We start from the raw sequence: 22,594 nt of genomic DNA, 5'->3' as shown, positions 1-22,594 counted from the left end.
TGGAACTGAGTTTGTTGTTCATCTTCAAAGTTTTTCTGCAAAAGTTGTTCTATAAAGTTAAAAAGAGAATTTACAATATCTATTTAGTATTTATAGGTCTTTCAATAGCAATTGTTATCCCATATATACCTATTACAATTAAAATGCTAAATGGGCAGATATTTTTTGTTATTGAAAAGTAAATAAATGCTCTTTATAGATTTTGTTGTTATTCTTTCATCACGCAATGGCGTAGCGTAGAAAAAATAAACCTATTTTTTACTGAGACATTTCGAAGACGACGCAAAGCAGGGTATGGTAGAATAATTCCAATGTAGCTTTTATAATGATTTCTTACTTACAACTAAATTTCTTAAGTATATCTGAACCATTACACTAATAAAATATAACAACTTAATATCACTAATATCTTACACTAAAGCCAATATATTGCTTAGGGTCGATTCGACCAAACTTCAATTTATACACGAGTAACTATACCAAGAATAATCTATTCCATGATTTTAATCTCGAGTAAATCCATAGTCGTTTGTCCACGTAATCGATAGTATAATTGTGCTAGGAATAACAATACGCGAATAGCAAGAGAATGGTGAACGAAAATAAAACTCGGCAAATAAATGTTGTTCTACAACGGGACAGTGTAAGAGCATACATCATGTCAACTCGATTTTGCCGTATTATAGTGTGAAGTATTATAGTATAGCTTTTAACAGGTGTCAAACGACAACAAAAAGTTTTTATTTCTTGTTTGTTTGAGGCTTTTGTCTAAAAAGGAACTTCTGTTGAGCCCAGTTGAATTTCATTCTAATATTATAGAAAATAAAAAACCTAAAAACAAATAAATAAATAATAAATTGTTTAAACGTTTCATTATACAATGCTAGACTATTAATTTAGTGCGTTGCGTTGACTTGAAATTAAAACACAGAATACATATTTGTGAAATGACAGAAATCAGCTGATTGGACTGACTGACGCCATTAAATTATTCTAGGAATAGCTGTTATTCCGTGCGAAACGGCGGTATAGTAGCAATTCCCGAATAAGCCCACTATTCTTAGAATTTGTAGTTGGTAAAACGTAAAATTGATTTACTCTCGATTAACTGACGATTTATTCTAAGATTAAGATTTACTCTTGTTTGGTCGAATCGACCCTTAATACAATAAATAATAATCACAGATATTTACTTAGAGAAGCTAACTTAAAACATAATTATCTCTGTCAAAAATGTATATGATATTTAACTGCCGAAGTCAAAATAAATATTTTTGTCAAGTTATATTTTATATTCTAGAGATTTTTAAAAGGTATTTAATATTTTTTAATAAGGTTTCTCACGACAAAAGCTGCAAAATCTCACGCTATTTACTTTATTTCGCACATATTCTAAACCTTTTTTAAATATAATACATTCTATTAAGAGAATAGGGTATAACAAACAACCTTGTATAACGAATTTAAATTATTGTTTGATTTCAATAGAATATAATATAAGATGCCGCATGTTTTGAATGATTACAGAAAAAATCAATGAAACTAGCGAATGGTTTGCTTTCTGTTACAAGTTAATATTAAGATAATAATCACACGCTTTAATTCTGAATCTTAGACGAAGTGTGTATTCGGTGAGTCCTTCCAGCACCGGAAACAGCACGGCAGAGCACATTGAAGGGTGTTCTTGAAAGCATCACGAAAGTCCCGGTTGAAGTAGGCATAGATGAGAGGGTTTAATGCTGAGTTGAAGTAACCAACCCAGAAGAGAGCGCCCACTACTGCATCCGGCGTTGCGCAGGGGTCACCACACACGTTTGTTATCACATACCTGTGAAATGATAGACATTTGTTTGAATCATTAAAACTGAACATTCTGACTATTTCATTTGATGTACATATTATGTTAGGATCAGTGCATAGAAATGGTTCTATGCTATAGGATCATGTTTACAGAAAGTTATACCTAGTCCAGCCATATGTAAGAAGTAATGTATAATTATTAAAATTTATACCTACATATTTATTAAAGTCTTAGAAAATAATAATACATATTCTATACAAAATGGCCACCTTTGCCTTTTATACAGGCCACGTTTGGCCACGAATCTATGGTTTTACGCCAAGGTAAATATTGCCACTGCTTTCACCAAAGATTTTTGAAGAGACTCAATGTCACCGTGTCGCCGTTTAGAGCATGTCCTCTAAATCTATCCATAATTTGAAGTCGGGGAAGTATAGGAAAGCAGTAAAAAAAAAGTTACGAGTTTTAAATTTGAAAAACTTCTTTCAATCCATCAGCCATACTATTTCTAACCAAAATCATTAACGTAAGCTAATAGAATATACAAAATCAATAGTTCTGAAACTAAATTACAGGAAATTACAAGTCATCAACCTGTCAAGGTTAACATAAATTATTTTAACCAAAACGATATTATTCAAGAAATTTGAAACAAACTTTTGTAACTATGTTATTTGTTTGTTATGTATGTACTGTAATCCTCTTTGAAGGTTATATTATTAATTTATTTTAAACAAAAACGAGTTTTATCTGAGCATTATACTACTAATATTTAAATCCACGTCATTTTAGATAAATATAATAACCCTTAAAGTCAGCGAAACGTCGCGATAATGGTTTAAGTGATTTCGACATTATAGTTTACACCGACATTAATTAAAGTAATCGTTTAAATAAAATATGCTTTGCGTAAATGTATTTTAATATGTATAATAATATATAACAATAATAATGATAAAAGCCCTTTATTCGCTGACCTTTTTAACTTACATGCTATACTTATAAAACAGTAGTATTTATAAATCTAATTTACGTAGCAAAAATAATAAATTTATTAGCAACCAGTTTGACCAGGTTGTCTGTCGACATAGGCCTCCCCCAATTGTTTCTATGTCTCTCTATCCTTGGCAGACCTTCTCCATCCTTTTGGTAGATCGTCCTCCCATCTTTTGATTTGACCTCCTCGTTTTTCTTTTCCCGTTCCTCGGATACCACTCTATTACATCCTTAGTCCATTTTTCTTTGTTAGTCCTTATTAATATGTACAGTTTTGACAGTCAAAGTCCATAAAAAAGCGGAAGGGTCAATGTAATACTGATACAAGATTAAATTTTAGTACATTGTTAAATAAATTTAATGTAAAAAAAAGACGGCATCACATTCTCTCGTATTCAAAGTAAAATCAATCTGGCTTATAGACTTAAAGTTATAAAAAACACTCCCCTTTTGCAGTTGGTTATGAAATTAATAACTTAGGCTGATATACTTGTACCGTACTCCTTATAAGAGGTAAATAAGTTAACAACTTTTGTACTTTCACAACGACTTACCAAGTCATGATATTAAGTTCACCGAACACGCAACATATCAGATATCTTGTATCTCGTTAGTGTAAGATATCTTGGAGTTTATGAAGTTTTTGATTGTAATTAACGATACGATATTATTTCTACTTCGTTGTTCTAATGAAACAATGGAATTGTAAGAGATATTATGGCCATCTAAGCGTTTTGTAAATATTTCATTTAAATTAAAAAATAGATACTTAAAAAGAAAACCTAAGGTCAATTTCAGTTTAACTTCTTACTATGCTATGTATCAGGAACAATGCAATGTAACTTTTCATAAAAATAACTGCTTTTATGAAGGACAAAATTGGTTTTACGTAAAGTTAACGTTATCGTCCAATATGTCCTCATTACAGATTCAGATTAGATATAATAAAATAGTTCTTCAGGCTGATTCGACGAAAATACATAGCATCTGTATACCTAATTCCAATGCTACGTATTTTACATAAAACAATATAATTAAAGAAATTTTCATACATAAAATACATACCACAGAAAGAAAGGCAGCCAACAAAGTAGAAAAGCACCAACAATGATGCCGAGTGTTCGGGCTGCCTTATGTTCAGCTCGCCACGCCTTTCCAGCCGCTCGTAGCGTCGCCCCTATACATAATGTAATATGTGAATACGACATAATTTGTTGCTAGAAGGAAACATGATCAAGTATATTCTGGAGCCCGATCAGCTAGTTTCTATTGAAACTGGCCTACTCATGTTTAATTAAAGTAAACATATATTTATTTATTTACATTTCGTTACATTTAAAGAATAACGTAAAAATTATTAGGGATGCAACGGACGGATGCAAATATATGCACAGATTATTTCATTCTCCTCTATCACAGCTTATAGACTAATGAGTCTTATAGAACCTGTTTAAAATCAAATTAAAAAGTTTTAAGTCTGCATCCGTGACACGAGAATTTAAACACCGCTATTCTAATTAGACATTAAGCATTGACACCGCAATGTCGTTTAAAATTTTCTCCACCCGGGATGAGTACTACCTATTTACATTTGAACTTATCGAACTCAGTACTGCGGACTGAGACTGAGACAAAATCACTTTTTTGTATGGTAATTACATTAGCTCACGCTTTGTCACGTGACCATTTTCAAACAAATTCCTTTGGCCATGACTCTCGAAAGGTGATATTGTCTCAAGTCCCAGGTAAAGAGGTAATTTCATACAAATAAATGTTTTAGCGCGAGTAGCGCAAGTATTTAGTAACTACACATTCAAATAATTAAATAGAATAAAAGCGACTTATAAATTATTTGTAAAACTTATTTCACGATTTAAATTGTACACCTTATCCCAATTATTAATTCATAAATAAACTCACTATTAAAGATTAATACGAAAAGCAATATGTTTGTATTCAAGAAGGGTAAAATTAGTTCATTAAACATTCAAAGAACGCAACTTGTTCAAGGAACTCATAAGAGGCTTGAAACGAAAGTTTTGTTTCGTATAAGTCGTAGCATTCCAAAGTTTCCAATGGAATCTTTGTTGTTTAAATTGTGAAATTCAAATTATATAAACTTATGTTTAAGTCCAAAGTAACATTGGTATATTTAAAATGTAAAAAGTCATTGTTTCACGTCACAAATATATAAAAATTTAAGTTCATATTGAATTCATTTCCTCCGATATTGTGAAAAATACAAATGGCATAAATCCCGAGGTCCTAGGAATTCTCAGTGAATCAATAATTATTTGGGTACAAAAGACAAATTTGCCCTTTTTGTGGTTACGGAACATAAAACATCGTACGTATTGGATCCTAAGCTTACTTTAGTAACGTTAATCTTAAATAAAGATATATAATGTACAAACTCATTTATTAGTACAAAACATGAACTCCTTGACTACCGTCATTGATGACATACCATCTAAAAATATGCAGGTACAGCGGTCGAATGTTGACCAATGAATGATATAATTAATTAATACTCCAGTATAATTTATGCCACGCTATAAAGTAGTACTCGCGTTAAACAGAAATTTCATTTTCATTTTGTTGCAATTTATTTCAAGCCGTTTAAAAGATAGTGTGTGTGAGTGTATGTGTATCGAGCACGTTTCAGTTAGCTAATTGCCGGTCTCAAAGAGATGTGAAAAATGATAACTTTCATCGACTTGCTTTTAAACGCGTTGTAGTGGATAAGGTTCGAGTTAAGGCACTGAGGTATTCTGAACAAAAGATATTATATTTATAACAAATATTGACATCATTAACTTGTCTTATATACCTAATGTAACGTTTTATTCTCATTGTTTTATATTTTGTAAATTGTTTTTATATTGTGAAAATATAATTTTGTTTACTGTTAGTACATCACATTTTAAGTTTCCGGTTCGGTTAGTTACTATTGAGTGATATATCTTACATTTAATAAAACGTGATGACATTATCATATTTTATTGTAACTTTATACAATGGAAAATAAAAAAAATAGTAAAACGGAATGAATGTAATATGTACCTTGTGAATTAAGTTCAGTGGCAGTCTTCGAAAATTCCTTGTTGTCAGAAGTGCAACTCGTTCGGACTGGTATTGGCACTTTATGCGATCCACCCGAACAATAGCCAGAGCTTCCTGCATCTGAGCGCCGAGGACTAGCTTCTGGACTTGGGCACGGCTCAGGTGCGTCAGGCAGGTCAGTTAAATCGGGTAACTCGGTATGGGCACTTGGAACAGGACTCGGAGATGGACTTGGCACTGGAGGGCGAAGACGCTGAGACAACTGAGCTCTTTGTCGATGTACAGAGTTTAAGAGCATATTAGAAGAAGTTCGCGCCAAGGCCGCCCGTTGCCGGACTGCTTCTCGAAAGATGCGGCAGTACATTGATATCATCACCACACTTGGTATCCAGAAAGACACGCTAGACGACACAAGTGCATAGGCCGTATTGGCACGGAATGTACATTGGTCAGGATGCGCCTTCCGGAAGTCACGATGCTGCTCTGTAGTATACCAACCCATAAAAATTGGTACAAAACTAATAAGTGCTGGCCATAACCACACATTTGTCAGCATTAAAGCGACTGTACGTGGCGTCATTGTCCGCGGATAGTCAAGGGGACGTACGATGGCAAAGTACCGATCAACGGCAATGCAGCACAAATGCAGGATCGAAGCACTTGAAAAATATACGTCCAAGGAGTTGAAGATGTCGCATACTAGCGGACCAAAGGGCCAGGAACCACTGAGCTCTGCACTAGCGTTGAAGGTCATCGCACATAATGCCACCAGCATATCAGCCAGCGCCAGGCTAACCACATAGTAGTTGGTGAGTACACGCAGTTTCCGATGTCGATGAACGGAGACAATCACCAAGGCATTGCCTAATAAAGCCCCTAGGATGATGGTAAGAAATATCAACGCTTTTAACAGGTGCAATAGAGGCAGTGCAGGCGCATGTGGCGCGACGGCAGGTGCAGGTAGCTCGGGCAGCGTGGGCAGTGCGGGCAGCGGGGAGCCCCGCGGTCGCCCTCCCGCTTCGCCCCGCCCCGCCGCATCTGTGAACAGAGATTAAATAATTATATTAACTACAGTATACAAACAACCATTAGCTATTAAAATAAATATCACAATTCACGAAAATAACGTTTAAACGTTTAGCAAAGAAGTTTTAGAAAAGATCTTCTAATATTATAGAGAACTTTATAATCAATCAATTGGAAGGTCAGAACTTACTGAAAATATACTAATCGATTTTATTTATTTGTAAAATAAAGACAAACACAGGTTTTCTTAGGCTAATAAATTATTTCAAAGAGTTATATGTAAATGAGGCGTGTGGTAGAAAGGACTAAACAAACATGTAATTTGTGTCGAGTTGTGCGCGTCGGTACAGTGTGAACACGCAGTTAGCATTGTCGACTTGTCTGTTCACTGTTCCATTGAATCATAGCGAATGCATTGTCGTGTTGATTTAACTTATAATGATAATAATTCTATTCTGTATTATTATCATTATAGAAATCAAATATGAAAGTTCTGACGGTATCTAGTATACACAATACTAGTAGTATTGTAGAAAAGTAAGTCATCTTAATATATAGTTTGTTATTCATATAAGCCCTCTCTCTTTTGTTGACTTTGTAGTAGATTAAAAATAACAGCTTTCTTAGAAACTCAGCATTTGAGCTCTTTATGGATAAAAAATTATAATAGGATGATGCTCAATCTAAGAGACAGAAGAATGTCTACACTGAGTACTGGGGCTATTTTATTTTATATCAAACAGAGTAGTAAATGTAATTAATTAAATAGTTTTAATTAACTTACTAAGTAATTGTTGTATAAATTCACTATAATTTAGCTAGAATTATTATACGGTAAACTACGCTACGAATACGCTCTTCTAAAAACTATATTCTTGAAATCCCATTACATAATGCTTCCTTTCTTGGCAAATCCTTTAAGGTAAAATTCACTTCCTGCCCTTATCCGCTTAGCTCCTTATGTCTCTATACAAGCATTACCTGTCCACATCTCTAGCTTTCGTATTAAATAATCTAACTGAAGTTATCGTGATTCCTGTGACCTTTTTTTATTATTTTCATTGTCTACATACGTCTCAATTGCTTTGTTTTGTTCCATTCTTGTCTAAGTAATTGCATATCTTATGTAGTTTTGCATTTCTTGAGCTCACCTTATTTAATTTTTAAATCCTTACTGTGGTTGCCTAGAAGAAACTGCTCAAAAGCGATAACCCCGCCAGTTACCTTTCTTTATATTAAATTGTACTGTAGTTATTGCAACGAAATGTAAATATAAAATCTAAATGTTACCTACATCTAGAGTTTTGTAAGTTATAGCAAACTGTAGAAGACGATCGCCAATCTATCGACTTTACCTGTCTAAGACAGAACCGCATTCACTATGAATATAACATGAGGCTGCAATCGACTTTCCCCACTCCTCGCAGGTAGCTAATATAAGCTCTTGACTATCGGGTATCACATGTACCTAGAGGTTTTATTAGCAAAGTAATATTGCCGTCCCACATTCCAGGGGGGTTATTCGAGAAAATATTAAATTCATAGTTACGTAAAGTAGTTATATTGAAAGGTTATTTATTGTCAGAATATGTCAGAATTAATATAAAAACCCTTTATCTGTTATCGTCTATATAGATTCCATTGACATTTGTCTATGGTTTAATTATTATTAAAAATATTTATTTATTAGTTCGATTATTTAACGTATTTATATTGATTAATTTGGTCAGACTTCGCATTTTGAGAGAAAGTTCGCACGTGTTTTAGCTCTAGAACATGAAATATATTTTTGCTCAACGTATTTGCCGTGAATTCATAATGGAACATTGTTTGAGCTTAAAAACCACAGAACTTCTAGTTCTTGTAAATATTTATGATGATAAAGCAGTAGCATAATGGTTGGAACCAAAACAGCGTATGTCTAAAAAAATGAGGCAGTTATTTTTTTACGTCTTTAACGCAAACAATGTTCAATCTGCTCTGATTTAAATGTACCATGTTTAATGCAGCCGAACGAAAACTGCGCATAACTTCTAGAAACATTAATGATTGACGTGAGATTTTGTTACGTGAATAAGAGCGCTCGTTGCAGCTAACAGGCCACCCTTGAGATCTCGCAATATTAATTTAGTGTTAGGTCACAAAGCGTTTAATCCAGCTTTATCGTAGCTAACTTTTCGAATATTTCAAAGAAAATTGCAATTATTTTAATAAAACTTCTGCTCTCGAATCAGTGTGAAAATTATTACTTCATTTTAATATTTCGTAACGCTTGTACTTTTTAATTAAAAAACACTGTTTAAACTTTTTAAATAAAAAAATCCTACAATATCTAAAGAGAATTACGCTTTAAAATTTTTGATTTCTAATATTAATTATACTCAATCATAACTACGCACTACGTAAAAATGTTTATTTAATTCGAGTGGTTTTGTTATTAAATAAATACTTAACTTAAACACATTACACCATAACTTAAACATATTACACGCCGGGCTGATTCCAATAGTACCACTGTCAAACAGTACATTGGAGATATAGAAACAAACGAATACTGCATTTCACTACAAGTATCGAAAAAAAGGGTGTACACGGGTAGTGCATTTACTAATCTTATAATATAACGTAAACAAAATAACAGCCAACCACCCAATGGTATAAAAATAATATTTTTCAAACTCACTTCGAATATTGAACACGCTCAGTTAAAGTTCGAATAACAAAAAGGTCGCAGGTGGCAGATTTTAATACGTTTCTCTAAGGCCGCTAAGTCGTAATGGTTCAGAATTTACCAGGTGCTTCTAAAGTTTCAGAGATAAAGGAAATCGATATTACTGTATTTACTTACTGAACTAAATCTCAATAACATCTACATAAAATGGTATTTAGAGCATATTTTCTTAGTGAAAGACGCGTTCCACTTCTTTCTTCATCTACTTTTATCTTTCTATAGAAAACAATTTTTTTTTTTTAAAAGACAATTCCCACCAATTGACCTAGTCCCATGCTAAGCTGGTGAAGCTTGTGTTATGGGTACTAGGCAACGGATATACATACATATTTTTGATAGATATAAATACATATTTAAACACCCAAGACCTAAGAACAACACCAAATGCTCATCACATCGATGTTCGCCTCAGCCGGGGATCGAACCCGGGACCCATGGATTCGCAGTCAGGGGTACTAACCACTAGACCAATAAGTCGTCAACTAGATAAAAGTAATATTTTTCTATTTAAATATATGAATTAATATTAATGTAAATTCATTTATGTTATTTATACCTCTTTCAACGTCTTTCCCAGAAATATTTTGTGATAACATTAAAAATGTTTTTTTATTTCTTGTATGGAGTCATTCAAGTATAAAACTTGCTGGTCGAAGCTAACAAACTTACAATATGTAACTAAAACTCATTACCTTAAAGGTGAAAAGTTTAAAGAAACTAGTAATTAGTTACAAAGTTTATATATGGGCTCGATATACAGCAGCGAAATCTGAAGAAAACATAAAAATTATTCCACTTATTATATGCTAGTAAAGATAAAAGTACATATAAAGTTTCTGTAAAAAAATATGGATTCTATATAATAAAGTATAAAATACATTCAGATTATATTATTGTCCTTAAGTATAGTGCCAAAAGATACAGACATAGTAGCGTCAGACACATGACCTTGGCGTTTGGCGAGTGGCCACAGGGTTCGCTGGACAGCTTCCAATAGAGCCTTCACTCCTCATAACTGCATTGCGCTGCTCTTAGGGCGTAAGTTAGAACTTTTATATACAATTTTACTACTTTATTATGAAAAACACTCGCCCACAATTTAGCTTGTCTAGATAAAGTTCAATTATTTTTGTAACAAATTGTCTTATTTATTAGGTCATCCGAAAGCAGATGTTAAATTCAGTCTTATAAATAGTATTTGGCTGAATTTGGCTCTAATATCGGGAGTAAAAGAGTGGAACTCTCATCAACAAAGATTCATACTGTTTTATTCTTCTTTACTTAAGATATCCTTTACATTTAAATAATCCAATCTTTGGTACAGGTTTTATTGCGTGATCTGTCAAAAAACTTACAATTACTTACGTTCAATTGTTTTTGTAACATTACTGTTAATGACAATGGTAATTGTCAATGTCAATTTCGTCTGTCAAATCTAATATCTGTATTTTAGCGGGTATAAACTATGCACGAATCACTTACAACGTATGCGTAAGCAGTTTATTGTCACGGTTCATGAATGGTGCTGGCACAAGTCCAAATGCTCCTGACCTTACATTCAACAATCGATAACACTCACACAAACATTCATCAGCTTTTATGTGTTTCTATATGTAGTTAGGTAAATATAAAACATATTTAATTTTTATTCCGATAAAAATAGAATTTTTGGTGATGTTATTTTAGATTGATCACATAATCTATAAATATAACTAATCGTTACCTAATTGGCGTAACTAATAGTTTCAACACATAAACCATAGGTGTTAAAAATGTTAAATAATGACTGACACATTTTATGAAGTCAAAATTAATAAATGTAAGTAATCAAAGGAAATATTTTCGAGAATTCTACCAATTGTCTAATATGCATGAGTTTTCAAAGATTCTGCAGTCAACTCGGAACATCATATACCTTTAACTGGTAGTTGTGACCTTAATTCTAATTCATGTATTACATGTTGTACCATTTAAACGCCACCCAAAAACAATGTTTATCGAAATCGTATAAATCCAAAACCAATTAAATAGCGAAAATATACTTTTAAAATACATTGAAATAGATGGTTATCGCTCGAGTGTCCAAATCAATGAGAAACTGGAGCGAGTAATCGGATTCCGCCGTTGTATGTAGCCATTAAAGTGGGAATATACCTCTAGCTAAACGTTCGGTGATTGAATGGGGTTGTTTCGTAATCGTCCTTACTTATGCTAACCTAATGCACGCGGATGTTTCATCATTCATGTATGATTTCGCGCTGACATCATTAAAAAGTTATTGAACCATATTGAAAGTAATAATATATTTTGAAGTAACGTTACTATAGTAAGCTTCTATTTGAATAAAAAAATCAATAAATCAAACTTAAAATTTGTGTGGGGGCTTATGGCGATTACAAACACGCTCTATGGAAACGCCTCAAATTCCTTAATTAATTAGAGCGAATGATGTTATCTTGAAATTTCCTTAGAACAAGTAGTAAACGTATTATAGTGTTTTAGAGTCACGCGATGTGCCTATTATTGTTCGGTTCAAGTGCACACACCTCAATAGTCCCTATATTTAGACTGAACACGTGACTTAATCTTTTTTTTTCGATTATAGTGTCACTATCGCCGTTTTTAAGTTTAAGCGTACTTAATAACAATGATAACTTAGGGGCGTTAAAGCGACCCCTCGACTTTTGGTTAACGACACGATATTTTCGATAAAATTTGAAAATGAATAAAGAAAAAACCACTGGTGCCTTAGTTCGATTAACCACTAAACAAAAATTTTAAAGAAGTTACTATTATTTATTAATTGTAGGACTATGACAATATTGATTTTTAAATAACAAATATTATATATTTTTTAGGTTTCTATTAAAATAAACCTTCTTCTATAAGGTTTTTCAATTTATATTGATAATATTCATTTATCTTGAATTATCACAGTAATACATTCCTAACCTAAGCTGTACATAATAATAATTAAAAACACTAATATAAAAATTTGGTCTTTGTGATCCTTCAATGTTGGACAAATTTTGCGCTATATTCGGAGTTTAGAGTTAAATATATGATATATAAACAACATTGAAATGTTTAGCACATATTGTTTGAGAATTAGGTATTATATATAAGTAGTCACAATATAATTTTAATTAATAATAAACAGACTATCTGGTTTACATTTTGAGTCTTGCATTGAGGTTATTCGGTCTATTAAGCCGGGATATTTTTACAGCGGTACTTTCACGTTAAGCTATAGTAATCGAATGGTCGTACTTTTGCTTAACTTTTATCTACTACGTTAGTAGTAATCCAACTACAACCAATAAATGGTTGATATTCTCACCTTTTATATATATATCTTACAGGATATACAACCCTACGTATTTATGAGAAGTATATATTATTGCGAAACAAATGTTACGGTCTGTTCCTTAGTAGAAAGAAATAAAGTGTTAATTATCTTACTAATTTAATTAAAGAGCATTGAATTAAATATTAAACCTTAAAACTTATTTTTAGTAAGGGCAATTTATTCTGTGTAGCGAGCCTACGGCGTACCAATGTGGCGGTTTTATATTGGCCTCGTAGGGGTCAGTGGTGGCGTGTTGAGTCCACAGGGTCATGTAACGGCCTACAAGACGACCTTCTAGCTTTGGCTTCAATAAAACCGTCATAGTCGATGCCTCAAGGCTCATATATTATTAGTAACAGATGCTAGTGACAGGTACTCAACGCCCAAATACTAACTTACTACTTACTATTTTTCTTTATATGCCTTTTCTATACTATTATAGTGGGATTTATCATTTATTAAATTTTTTTAATTGTAAAATTTGATAAAATTCAATATAATTTCAGAGTTATGTCCCGGGGAACAAAGTCGTAAAAGAAAAATCAATTTTTTTCAGTAAAAATAAAAGAAGGTAATGCTATTATTACTAAATGGATTAAAGGTACATTATAAATACAATTATATTTATCAATTGAAAGCTGATTATTTTCCCTATTCGACGATTAAAATATTGTTGTTATTTTTTTACTGCAAATAGTTAAAAAATAACTAAATTTATATTACAGTAATTCATCTAATTAGACTGAAGAGCAAAAGCGTTTACGATTGTTTCATTGTTATTATTATTTTCCTTATGTTAGAACACTTATATTTACAATTTTATGCTCTCCAAATATCTAAATAAATAATAATAAATGGCCCTACCCAACACAAACAAGTCATTTCCGGTGAAGAGGAGGGAAAACGATTCAATTGCGAAACAGCTATTTATATGATTAATACAATGGTGCACTGGTGACGTGAACAAAGCTACTCTAATAAAAATTAGTTATCAGTAAGTCAAAATGTTGACTTAAATATTATATTCATTTTAAAAAAAAGAATGATTTACATCCAAGAATAATTCAAAGTTTAACCTCACTGTCACAAAACGTAATAATTCAATCGTTTTATTCTCATGTAAAAAGGTTATCAGAAACTATGTTATCTTTAGGATTTTCAACTCTGTTACCAGGAAATAAGGTTATGTAAAGGCTATTTTACCGAATTTCTAGTGGTTTTCATTTCGTATTCGTGATAGAAATGCGCTTCAGAGCGGAAAAGAGTTCAGTAGAGAAGTGAATATAGATAATATTGTAGGTGGTTTCGAGGTCTCTCTTCGTTTGTCAAGGTTATGGGTTATAATTGTATACTTTTGTACTGTAAAAAGTCAAATTATTTACCTCATATTACTTCTTAATAGAATATTATTAATTCGATAAAACAGGGCAGGCCAAATTACGGCCATTCAAAAACGAAATAAATTTTGGTACTCATCATTATTGGATCCGACTGTATAGAATTTTTTTTTTATGCAATTTTGGTAAGTGACATAAAAAGTTACTACATCGTTTATGATCATGGATATAACAAATTTTTTGATACACTTTAGTAAGTAAAGAAATTTCTAAGTAATGAATATAGCGCATTTAGTCTACCGTATAAAACTGTATTAGGTACACTTCTTTTTGTTAGTCCAAAAAAAAAATCTACCAACCCTATAATACGACTTCGGTTTGACGATGATTTATCGGACAATCTATATAACAAACTATATTTAAAAAGAAAGATGCCTGAAGCCATAACTAAATGAAAAAAGATATTACATCTGAATGTCGATATGGACAGATGACAAAAAAACGACGAGTTGCACTCCGGGAGTGCCGGCAGAAGTGAAAACTTGAATATTAACGTTGTGCATTTTTGATATTTTGGAATGGTTAGGGAATAATTTTGCACGAATTGCTTTAATCATCAGTATAAAACCCTATCGTACACAAACATGACAATTTATTATTACATTAAATACGCCGTCTACTCTCCATCGGTCTTACGAATTTTCGATCAGGTCACGTGTCCTGACGCGAGTTTAACATTTTTTACCCATTCAAAAAAAGTGTACAACGCCGCTAAAGAAGTTTTCACTTCAAAAACTTATACGATAAAATAATTGCATTGGCTGCCTAGTCCCTAATAAGCAACTGAACGGATGTTACGTTAGAAAACTTATACAATTTAAACTTTGTCGAATAAGCTGTATTTTACCGAAAGTAATTCAAACTATTAAATTAACATGAGTAAATGCCAGTGAATCAAAGAAGGCTTTAAAAGGGATGATATGCTCTAATTCGCACTTATATATGAATACATCTATTCCATTACATTTACTGTTTACACGCTTCAATGCAGCCTCCATGTAGGCTTTGCAAATAAGCCATTAGTAATGCCAATATTGAACTTTAAGCACGGTATAATTTTAACATGAATGCTAAGAACTTTATACAACTTAATAATCGCGAAGAGTAATGTAATTTTTTCTCCAGTAATCTGCATGGAAATGGTGACAAAAAGAAATCCGAAATAAACCCCAAAATGTATATTTACCTCGAGACTTTAGAAGAAATACTAAGTAACTACAACGTCGACTTCCAAGGAAATGAGAAATATATTAACAACAATTAATATACTCTATTTACTTAGATATAAGGATAGACTTTATTAAATATTGTCGAGTAAAACATTTTGTAATTAACTTTAATAAGCTATTCTTGAAACTTAAAATGATACAGATGTTTACTTAATTGTTGTGTTATTAACTCATTATGTCTTAATATGAATTGCATAAATAAAAATTTGACTTTTTACAACTTTAGGTACGAAATAGGTTCACAATTATCATAGAATATATTTTTAATATCTGTGTGGAGAAAACAATTTCTTTTTATAAAAACGTTTTCACATTTTAGGTTAATGAAGAATAAAAGAAAATATACATTGTAAAAATTGTAGTGCATTTTAAATCATTTTGAAATATCCAATAAGTAGCTTTTTCGGACCTTATTACTTTATGACCAACAATTATGGTTTAATTAATTTATTATATCTACAGAGAAGCAGTTTCTACTGTATTCAAATTCATATAAAAAGTACTTTTCTATCTGAGAAAATTTTTGGTAGTAAGGTACCATTTTAACCCAAAACATAATATAATTAATCAAACTATATTATGTTTTTATTTACAACGCATTTTTATGATTAAATTCTAGCGTAAATTAAATAAATGAATTTCAAGTTATTGCATGGTTTATTATTATTGCGTTGTTTTAGAATAAAAATTAATAATATAAGCTAATATTTATGTCGTTTATAGTTTTAAATGAAGAGCTTAGTGTATCCGTCAAATTTTTTTTGCTTTAAATAATACCTTTATTAAATTTATGTTTTTGCTTATACTTGATTTACATTGGAAAGTTAGATTATTCCACAAATTATAAAGTGAATCCAATAGCTTCCGGTTGACATTTTTTACTCTGTATGTTGCATATATTGTAGTATACGAAACCGTACCGAAATTCCACATTGAAACAATCACTTGATGTAGATATTACCGATTCACCTGATGTGCCGAAAACTAATTATTCCTTAAACTCTTCCAGTATAACTACTAAATACCAGCTAGTTGTCATAATAATTATTTTTATTTGTGTTTTAATTTAAGATTCCATAGAATTCATATTTTATATTAAATTAATGAACATCAACAACGTAAAGAAAAAAAATATTACAAAGCTCGCCTGCATTGACCTAGAAAATGAGAAAAATGCAGTTTCCAGTCTCACCGTCTAGGCCCAGTAGGCCGGTCCCATTTCCACGCGCTATGATCTCGTAAGTATACTTGCTCCACACGAAACTATCCACTGTTCCACATACACACAAACCATAAAACACGCATCTACGAAGCTACGAACAATTGCGTAGACCCGCTACGCGCGCTAAGAGAGGACTGACGCTACGAGCTTGAGGAAGCCTATGTCCCTTTCGCACTTATTGGCAAAGATATATCTGTTTCATGCTTGCTCAGTTTCATTCGGAATGAATGCTGGCGTTGTCAGTCTTTGTCGTAGTGTTATTGTGCTCTCAGCGAATGAAAGGGTTTACTTAGCGCGGACTTGAACTGATTTATTTTGTGACTTATATAGAATTTATTGTTAGGTACTTAGGATAAAGATGAAATAATATTGTACGTATGTCAGGTTATATAAATCTAGCCTATGATAGCACATTCTGTGTGGAATTGAGATGAGAAGTTTACGAAGTTTCTTTGATGGTATTCATGATAGGTATATTTTTGTTAGTATATTAGAATGGGCTATTTGAAGGTATAAATTATAGTGTTTTTGATAGTAATCTGTATAAAACCTGTCTTCAAAATTAACTAGTAAATGTATGAAAAATACATAATCCAAATTAAGATTCGTATACATCAGTTGTGACACAATACAACCACAGATTAGTGTAATCCTAATACTAGTTTGCAGTTCTATTTCGCCGGAGACTGGTTTTGATCAAAATATAATATGTGTATTTAAAAAAAATTTATTGCAAACTTTAGGGTTTTTAACGTGATTACTGCCATCTTACAGGGTGCGTCAGCCGTCACATTAAGAAGCTTTTTGGCGGAATAATTATAAATGTTGAATTTTATAGGGTATATAGGCTAGTAAATAATGTCAACCGGTTTTAAAAACTTGCCAAATAGCCATTAGTAAAATTTAAGCCACATTTGTTTATAAAATAACTATTTAGCATACATACATTATTGCTGATCCGATTCCGTCAGGCTAAATATTTTTACACGCTATGCACATTTGTAAGAGTCATAATGGCGTCGAAGTCAAAAACTTTTTGTTTAATGACTTTTGCAATTTAAATCCTTCAATACGTGATTAATATAATATCTTCATCCATCAACGCAGTGTTACAAAGTTGAAGAAGTACCGCCGCTCTTGTAACAGAAGAATTGGTATTTTCTTAAAGGACTAAGTCGTATTGGATCAGAAATATCTGGACTAATACTGAAATAGTCGTTATAGGCGACACAAATGGTCTTAGAAAAGCCCAGTTGTGGAACGGGGAACATTGAAGTTCGCGTGATAACCGCTGTCAATAACTAGGCTTCGATAAACGTTTTACATACGTAAACTTTGTTTTTGTTAATCTATAATCAAGTTCAAGGCTGTTTTGTTTTTGGTTGTCTTTCTTCTTCACTTTATGGTTTTGTGATCAACTATTGATGCCATATTTTAAATGTAATCTTCATCTGTAAACATATGATTTGGAAATAATAAATAGATAAATTTCTATAAAACATCTTTACGCTCATGCGTGTTTTAATGCGTCATAAAATTTAAAAGCCGGCGACGCGCCCACTAAAATTAGCTGTGATGGCCCTTTTTGGCCATCCCGTAGGCATGTTTACCCCCCTAACCCTATTAAAGAAATTGTTTAAAAAAGTCTTAAAAGGTTAATCTGGATACATCTATAAATATCTTGTATTTATTACTTAATACTTGTATCTCTTTCATGTTTGCTAGAAATTTAATTAAGTAAATCCTATATGTAACTGTATATCTACTCAATTTCAAATTTATATTAAATGTAATATATCCCTACCAGAGAACCCCTGTTCCCACAAGACCATACCTCGTTAGTCCCTTGTCAGTGTAAAAGGAATATGGACTAGTGACAGCTGTCAAAGCAAATGGGATAACTAGTATTGAAACAGGTAGAAGTGAAGGACTCAGAGAGTGTTTATCAAAAGCTTTCGATTTATGTCAACAAGAAATAAAAGTGATTTGTTTTACAAAAGCAATGATAGACGATGGTTCAAACTTTTAAGTGTGTTAGTATTAGTTTATTCTTAAAAATATTCTTGTATAGTAGGTAGGTAAATAAAAGATGATTGTGAGATTAATTTTTTACCCTCCAGAACAGCAGAAGTGACCCGAATACCTTTAAACTAAACCTTCCTCATGAATCATTCTAGATATTGATCAATAAGTTACGTGCAGTAGTAACGCGGCGGCGGACTTGTTTTTATTTAATATGAAAGTTGGATATATGTGTGCCGTTTTGTAGGCATTAGCAAGCTCAACAACTGTTCGCTATAACTCAAAACGACCTGCACTCTTTTTGCAATGGAGGGCATAGTGTCCAAGGCAACTGCAAAGGACACTTATGTTAAGTACGTATGGGCAAACCTAAGCAGATTCTGATGGCAAAGTGAAGGGCTTTAGGCTCCAAAAGGGTGCCAGTGTTTGGCGAAGGATAAGGATTAAGCCAATGACCGGCTTCCCTAGACCCCACAGCCACCAACCATCCGCGATCAGTTATTTAAATGAGACCTAATAAGTTTTGGAATTCAAATTTGCAAATAGGATCATCCCAGCTCCTTTGAAAGTTGATGCTAGAAGACAAACTCAAGCCTGGATTAGATGCTAACCACGCGTTTCTCGCATTTGTTAAATCCGCAATCTCGTAGTTTATAGAGTAAGATCTGAGGATTTTACCTACCAGACTGCTAGATTTGTTAGTAACAATATTATTTGTTAGTAAGTAAGAGCTAAACTTGTTATCTTGCGTGCTCCTAATCCGCCAAAGCGAATAGGGAGCAATGCTTGATTCCAAAAAGATGTTTTAAAACGAACGTTTAAAATAGGAAGGAAGTTTTTTAAAGATCAAGTAGTAGAATGTTAAATCTTTTAGATGTTGGGGTTTTGTTCCCTTTGGAGTATAGACTCTTAGGCCGTGGGATTCAAGGGCACAGGCGCTTATTAAAGATTTAATTTCGCGCCTAGTAGATAGTACCGGTGACCCCAGGGCTGGCACTTTCCTGGCTCAACGAATAAGTATCGCAATACAGCGAGGAAATGCTGCCAGCGTTATAGGTACTGCCACAGGGACCAAACTTTTTAAATTTGTTTTGATTTTCTTTTTATTTTAATAATTACTTTGTAGGTTAAGAAAATTGTAAATACTGTATACTTGATTGTAAATAAAATGATTATGTTATCATAAATAATAAGTATAGATAACAAAATTTGGATATTGAATTTTCATTAAAACATAAAATTTTAATATATTTACTCGACATAACCTATTCAGGTAGTTGGCAACACAGCACAGTTATTATAATTTAAAGTCAGCGCTTTAGACCGAAAAGGTTGTAATAAATAATAAATTTGCTACGATAAAGCATTGAAACATTATAACTAACCGTTTAGTTAAGTTGTTGGACAAGTACAAGCTCATTCAATGCGATAGCCGGAATTCCTGCGTTTCATTTCCGGGAAGGTTCGGTAGGCTGGTCACGCATAATGCGGTAAATTAAATTTAAATAATCTGGGGTTTATGACGGCGTGTATACGCCTTCTGCTGTTAATTCGTATGTATTTTTTTATTTAATATATTAATTACATTTACGCATCAGCTTCTCACAAATATGGTCAATACCTGTACATAAAATTGTACAATGCAAAATTATGAAAAGGCAAATAAACTTATCATTATTGAATTGTAATTAATTACATTAAACGTACAATATCCATCCATATAATAATTATTTTTCAATAGCTCGATAAAGGCAGCCACTTTTATATCGAGGATATTTTTTTTTTAAAGATTGGAGATTATGTTTAAAAAAAAGTAAAAACTGTTACTTGCTATCACGATTTTGTTATCCTATTTATAAGCAAAATAAACGTGTATTATGTTAATAAGTCATGAACAATTACAAAAACTAGACATCTTCTTATACTTGGTCCACCTTGATTCATATGGCAAGACCAAGATAATATTAAAAAATATGTAATTAATATTACTACCGCGTACTGCTTTTTGCTTTTAGTTAATGTTATCTCAAGTCAAATTTGTATTCTATATTTTTTTTGACTGAAGGACTTATATAGTCAAGTAATAAAAAAATTAAAAATGATTAATAAACATCATCGAATAGGGTAGTTTTTTTAATGATTTTGGGTGTTCTATTGTTCTGTTATTTTTTCGACAAAATTATTGTGTCGGTGAAATAACCCAAACGAAAAAAATAATATATGAATATTGTTTAAATATAACTCAAATTGTTATATCGTAAATACTGTAAAAATCGTTCAATCTTACCCAAATCGTCTGTACTTTTCCGATATATTTTTCGTTTTCTATTTTACAGCAGAAAGACATCTTTTATCCGCTATTGGTTACCTACCTAATTAATAATTTATAATATCGAAGCATTATACTTAGTGTCTGTGTTTTGTTTCTATATATTTTGTGACAAACCATCTGACAACCTTGCATATTGAATGTTTTGTGTCATCAGTGCATGGAAGTATCAATTTCTGAAAAAAATAGAAATTTTCAAGAATCTGTAGCTATTGCAGATTTCAGCCGCTGGCTGAATGTAAAAGATGTGTTTCTTATACTTTTGAAGTTATACTTCTTTAGGCGCGTTATGAAAAATTGATGAGAGTGAAATTTTACGATTGCGCGCGCACCGTGACACAAAATTGTCAGTATGAAGCATGTATGAAGTTTTTAAACCAGCCGCGCGCCGAGCGTGCGCGAGCGAGATGGGAATAAGACAATCTACAAGTAAAATGAAATGGAATATGCGTGAAGTTAGCAGCTACGCCAAGAATATTGTTTGACCATATAGACCTTTTAAACAAATAAAGGAGTTTTAATTATTCTTTCAAAGAAATTTAGCAATGCTTTTTCACAAAGACCTATTGTTACTTAGTTTAAAGGTTATGAAACGTACCTAGTTATTAAATTGAATGAATAATATAATAAATTAATAAATAATAATTATTATTATTAATAATATTAATTAATAATTGAATAATATACTAAATATTATTAAATGATTAACGATAAATATTTATTATTAATTACTTAATATTTAAAAAAAATAAAGAAAGCCAAAGATGTATAACTTCTTACGCGCGTACATAAGTACACGCACCCTTTTTTTTATCTGATTTCCCAAAATATTTTCGTAATGGCTTTTATAGTAAAACACTCAGAAGTCTTAGTAATATTATATACAATTATTATCTTACTTAAAAAATTTACAGGAAAGTTTTAATGAGTCTATTAAAGTAAAGCCATTTGTCATACCCAGAACTTTGCGTTGATCGATGGCAGTTTAAGCTTTGTTTATTTTTCTTCACTAAATTTAAAAACACGGACTCATATCTACGGTTACTATCCGGGTCGACGGGCGCTGCTCTATTTAAAAAAAAATGCTTCTACCAGGCTTAATAACCACAGAAACGCAATAGAAAATTATTGTAGAAACTAAAAAAGATGAGAAGGCTTGTAGAAATATTGTACATTCGTACGGTACAATTTAAAATATAAAACTTTAATATGATTTCCCGTATAATGAATGCACGTATTTTATAAGTTTGGTATCACCCGCGCGTTATAGGCATATACACTCGAGGTTTTGCCGCCATTTTCCACCTTGTCCCATTAGCGGTCAAATGTCAAAAACACAACAGTCAAATGACTTAACGGAAAATTAATCCCATTTCTAAATATCAATTTAATTAAAATTGAAATGCCAATAACTTTTTCCGCTGGCTTG

General features: G+C 32.0%; 1 protein-coding gene across 1 annotated transcript; it reads right to left on the bottom strand.

Annotated features, from left to right (window-relative positions):
• Positions 1-1,165: 1,165 nt before the first annotated feature.
• LOC125054842 (octopamine receptor beta-3R-like) lies at positions 1,166-16,899 on the bottom strand. Its single transcript, XM_047656972.1, has 4 exons — positions 16,785-16,899; positions 5,861-6,898; positions 3,863-3,974; positions 1,166-1,828 (listed from the first exon to the last, which is right to left on the bottom strand). Exons 2-4 carry the CDS (start codon positions 6,633-6,635, stop codon positions 1,612-1,614), a joined length of 1,104 nt encoding a protein of 367 aa, XP_047512928.1. The 5' UTR covers positions 6,636-6,898; positions 16,785-16,899; the 3' UTR covers positions 1,166-1,611.
• Between the last annotated feature and the right edge of the window lie 5,695 nt (positions 16,900-22,594).

Source organism: Pieris napi, chromosome 12, assembly GCF_905475465.1.
Source record: "Pieris napi chromosome 12, ilPieNapi1.2, whole genome shotgun sequence".
Classification (NCBI taxonomy): Eukaryota; Metazoa; Arthropoda; class Insecta; order Lepidoptera; family Pieridae; genus Pieris; species Pieris napi.
This window is presented reverse-complemented; position numbering and strand designations above follow the sequence as displayed.